We start from the raw sequence: 3391 nt of genomic DNA, 5'->3' as shown, positions 1-3391 counted from the left end.
TGGATGTTCATATCCTTTTTTCTCTCGATTTGTTTGTGGATTTGGAACCCAAGCGGTTCCTCCTCCTATTTTGTTTCCCCAGGGATTTTCAGATTTCATTCGTAAGCCTTTGACTTATCTGGCCCAATTTTGTTTGTTTATCTCGGATTTTGCTTCTGCTGGTTTTTTACGCTTTCATTCATCTGCACAATTGTTAGGGTTTGGACGTGGCTGCGCCGGACAGCAGTGACAGTTTGATGAAGAGGATGATATCTGCCCAGAATGATGGCAATGGTAAGCAGAAGAAAACTAGACCATCACCTTCGGGCCTCAAAATGATCGCATTCAACCAGCATCAGCAGCTGGAGAAGGAAGAAATCAGGAGCATCCAGGGGAGCCGTGTATGTTTGTCTATCCTACATGCATTACTCCAATGTCTTCATATGTGTGTGTGAGAGAGAGAGAGAGGGGGAGAGATGTTCACAATATGTTTAGGTGTAGCATGTCTATAGGATGAACGAATAGTGTTTGAATGAAATGTGCCAACATGAATCGAGCTTGTGGCATGATTTTTGTTTATCTATAAGTCCTATTTATGGATTAATTCTTTTCTGAAGAACAAAATTCTTTTCATATATCAGTTTATATTCACGGCAAACATTATTAATAACTTATGCACATCATAGTATGCAAAATTCAAGAATGGACTTCAGTTAGAATAGTTAGAATGGTTCTGTATGTTTCAAGAAATAATAGTGGCATAATTCTATTCAGAAACCTTTACGATTGATAATTTGCTCATATGCTCTTAGTTTATATTGCACAAGGGATATTAATGTAGCGTAACAATTTTTGCACTGTAAGCAAAAAATATTGAAATAAGAAAAAACCTTGCATCCTGGAGGGCAATGGATGTAAGGTTCTTGGAGGCTTCTGTCACAAGAAGTGCAATAATTTCCATACCCTTTAAACTGCCTGTTTTGTGGGGTTTTTTTATTATTATTTTATATTTATGAAAACCACCTTGGCACTATTGACAGTATAAGCCTGTAAAGATAGAGAAACTATACTACTAAATTTGTTCCAATGAAGTAAATATCGTAAAGACGATCTTATTTGTTTACTTTTCTTTGTAGTGTTTATTTATGCTTTCATTTGTTAGTGTTATAATTTTTTGTTGTATTGTCCACTTTTCATAAAGGGTTTGGACGTGGCGGTGCTGGAAGGCGGTGACAGTTTGAAGAAGAGGAAGAGATCTGCCCAGAATGATGGCGATGGTAAACAGAAGGAAAGTTCTGCATTCAAGCAGCAGCAGGTGGAGAGGCAGCACCTGCTGAGGAAAGAAAATAGGCGCATCAAGGAGAGATGTGTATGTTTGTCCTTGCATTACTCCAATGTCTTTGTGTGTGTGTATGTGTGTGTGTGTGTGTGTGTGTGAGAGAGAGAGAGAGAGAGAGAGAGAGAGAGAGAGAGAGAGAGAGATGTGTATGTTTGTCCATGCATTACTCCAAATGTCTGTGTGTGTGTGTGTGTGAGAGAGAGAGAGAGAGATCCCAAACCCAAGAGGTTTCATTTCTAACACTTTGAGAATTGAAAGGTGTGTGAGCGTGCTTTGGAATTATGTCTGGTCCATTAGGTGTGTGTTCCTTCTTAGGGAGGGAGAGTCTGTGTGGATGTGAACCCTGTTTGGTTCATACTAATCATACTTCTCTACTTCAATTAATCTATCTTGCAATATACATCTCAAGTATTAATTTTGGTTGTCTCTAACTCCAAGCAGTCCCTCCTCCGCAAACCAACCAGTAGCTTTTACTGCCTATTTTTGTTGATGACCTGACTTGATTGTAGTGTTTATTTATGCTTTCATTTATTAGTGTTATAATTTATTGTTGCAGAAGAGGAAGAAGAGGAAGAGATCTGTCCAGAATGATGGCGATGGTAAACAGAAGGAAAGTTCTGCATCCAAGCAGCAGCAAGTGGAGAGGCAGCAACTGCTGAGGGAAGAAAATAGGCGCATCAGGAAGAGACGTGTATGTTTGTCTATCCTACAAGCATTACTCAAATGTCTTTGTGTGTGTGTGTGTGTGTGTGTGTGTGTGTGTGTGAGAGAGAGAGAGAGAGAGAGAGAGAGAGAGAGAGAGAGAGAGAGAGAGAGAGAGAGAAATTATGTGTGGTCCATGAGGTGTGTTCCTTCTTAAAGAGGAGGGGAGGGAGAGTTTCTGTGGATGTGAACCCTATTTGGTTCATACTCATCATACTTCTCTCCTTGATTTAACCTATCTTGCAATTTACATCTCGAGTCTTAACTTTATCGATGTTCAGGGGTTTGATTTTGGGGACATTCCTCCCATTGGTCCTATCGGCGATAGATTATATGAACCATGTTGGGTTGAAAAGTCTCTCTATCCTGCTTCGAAGGTTTATGAGGATATGGCAAAGATTGGTCTTAAGTCTTACAACCGGGAATATGTATGTGGTTTCCGCTTTTGTTTCATTAATAAGATTCTTTCTTCTTTTACTCCTCTTTAATTAACTTCTCTTTCTTTCTGTCGGTTTTTTAAAATGCAGGACACATCGTACCAGTTCACCAAAATCCTCAGGGTATATTTCTTCAAGACAAGGGATAATTGTATTGATAACCTAATCTTTTTCCAGGCTGAGGATAAGTCGGTTGCTTCTCCCGAGGATTTCCTACTGATAGTGGCTTCTGTTCCTGGTGTCACTGTGGTCTCCTCTTGCATGAAGGAGAAGGTACTTTATTTATTTAGATTTTTCTTTTCTTTTAAACGTTGGATTGCTCTGAATCTCTGCATAGTGTTTTTACCTGATGAACTATATCTCAACTAGCTTTTTACCTCATGCATAGTGTTTCTTTAGACTTTTTCTCAAGATCAACTATCGTGTTTTGAAGACACTACCGTTGTTTTTTTTACAGGACATCCGTTATTATACTGCACTGGACGGCTGGAGATCCTGCGATGTATGTGAATATTATGTTCTTGGAGATCATACTTAAAAGGGGCATGCTTTTAAGTTTTTGCTTTAAGGTTTGAAACGTATGTTGAACGGTGCATGTTGGGACTGGGTTTGTTGTGTTGACTATATTATGTTAAATGATTATGCTTCTGAAATACAACTTTCACCATTGTAAGAGCATCCGCAATGGTAATAATCAAAACTAATAATCAAAATGTGCCACGTCAGCATTTGATTATCCATTTAGCTCATAATTAAACTTAACAACCTCTACCTCCACATTAGTTTTTTTGCATTCCTAACCAAAACACCCCCCACAATACAAAATGCACATTTTTTCAATCACAAACGAATTTCAATTATGCACCTGATCACACCAAATTATTTGTCTCGATGAGACTATTCCAATGTTAGGTGTTTTTGAGTTATTGAGTTT

General features: G+C 38.6%; 1 protein-coding gene across 3 annotated transcripts; it reads left to right on the top strand.

The window, feature by feature from the left end:
• The first annotated feature begins 218 nt into the window (after window positions 1-218).
• LOC131331489 (uncharacterized) lies at window positions 219-3124 on the top strand. Of its 3 annotated transcripts, none has more exons than XM_058365464.1 (6): window positions 219-380; window positions 1181-1348; window positions 1875-2009; window positions 2302-2448; window positions 2548-2730; window positions 2915-3124. In XM_058365464.1, the coding sequence occupies exons 1-6, from the start codon at window positions 237-239 to the stop codon at window positions 2993-2995; spliced, it is 858 nt and encodes a 285-aa protein (XP_058221447.1). In that variant the 5' UTR covers window positions 219-236; the 3' UTR covers window positions 2996-3124. The 3 variants fall into 3 exon arrangements, with proteins under 3 accessions (XP_058221447.1, XP_058221448.1, XP_058221449.1); XM_058365465.1 differs by having other exon boundaries at window positions 222-380; window positions 1884-2009; window positions 2915-3123; XM_058365466.1 differs by lacking the exon at window positions 1875-2009 and having other exon boundaries at window positions 222-380; window positions 2915-3123.
• Window positions 3125-3391: the final 267 nt, after the last annotated feature.

The sequence above is a fragment of the Rhododendron vialii genome, chromosome 6a, assembly GCF_030253575.1.
Source record: "Rhododendron vialii isolate Sample 1 chromosome 6a, ASM3025357v1".
In the NCBI taxonomy this organism is placed as follows: Eukaryota; Viridiplantae; Streptophyta; class Magnoliopsida; order Ericales; family Ericaceae; genus Rhododendron; species Rhododendron vialii.
The sequence above is the reverse complement of the archived record's forward strand: the minus strand, read 5'-3'. Positions and strand labels throughout refer to the sequence as shown.

Excerpts from the sequence above, each read along its gene's own strand:
- LOC131331489 (XM_058365464.1), top strand. The coding sequence starts at position 237 with ATGAAGAGGATGATATCTGCCCAGAATGATGGCAATGGTAAGCAGAAG. Across the intron at positions 2,010-2,301 it reads GGCGCATCAGGAAGAGACGT|GGGTTTGATTTTGGGGACAT; the intron begins GTATGTTTGTCT and ends ATCGATGTTCAG. Across the intron at positions 2,731-2,914 it reads CCTCTTGCATGAAGGAGAAG|GACATCCGTTATTATACTGC; the intron begins GTACTTTATTTA and ends TTTTTTTTACAG.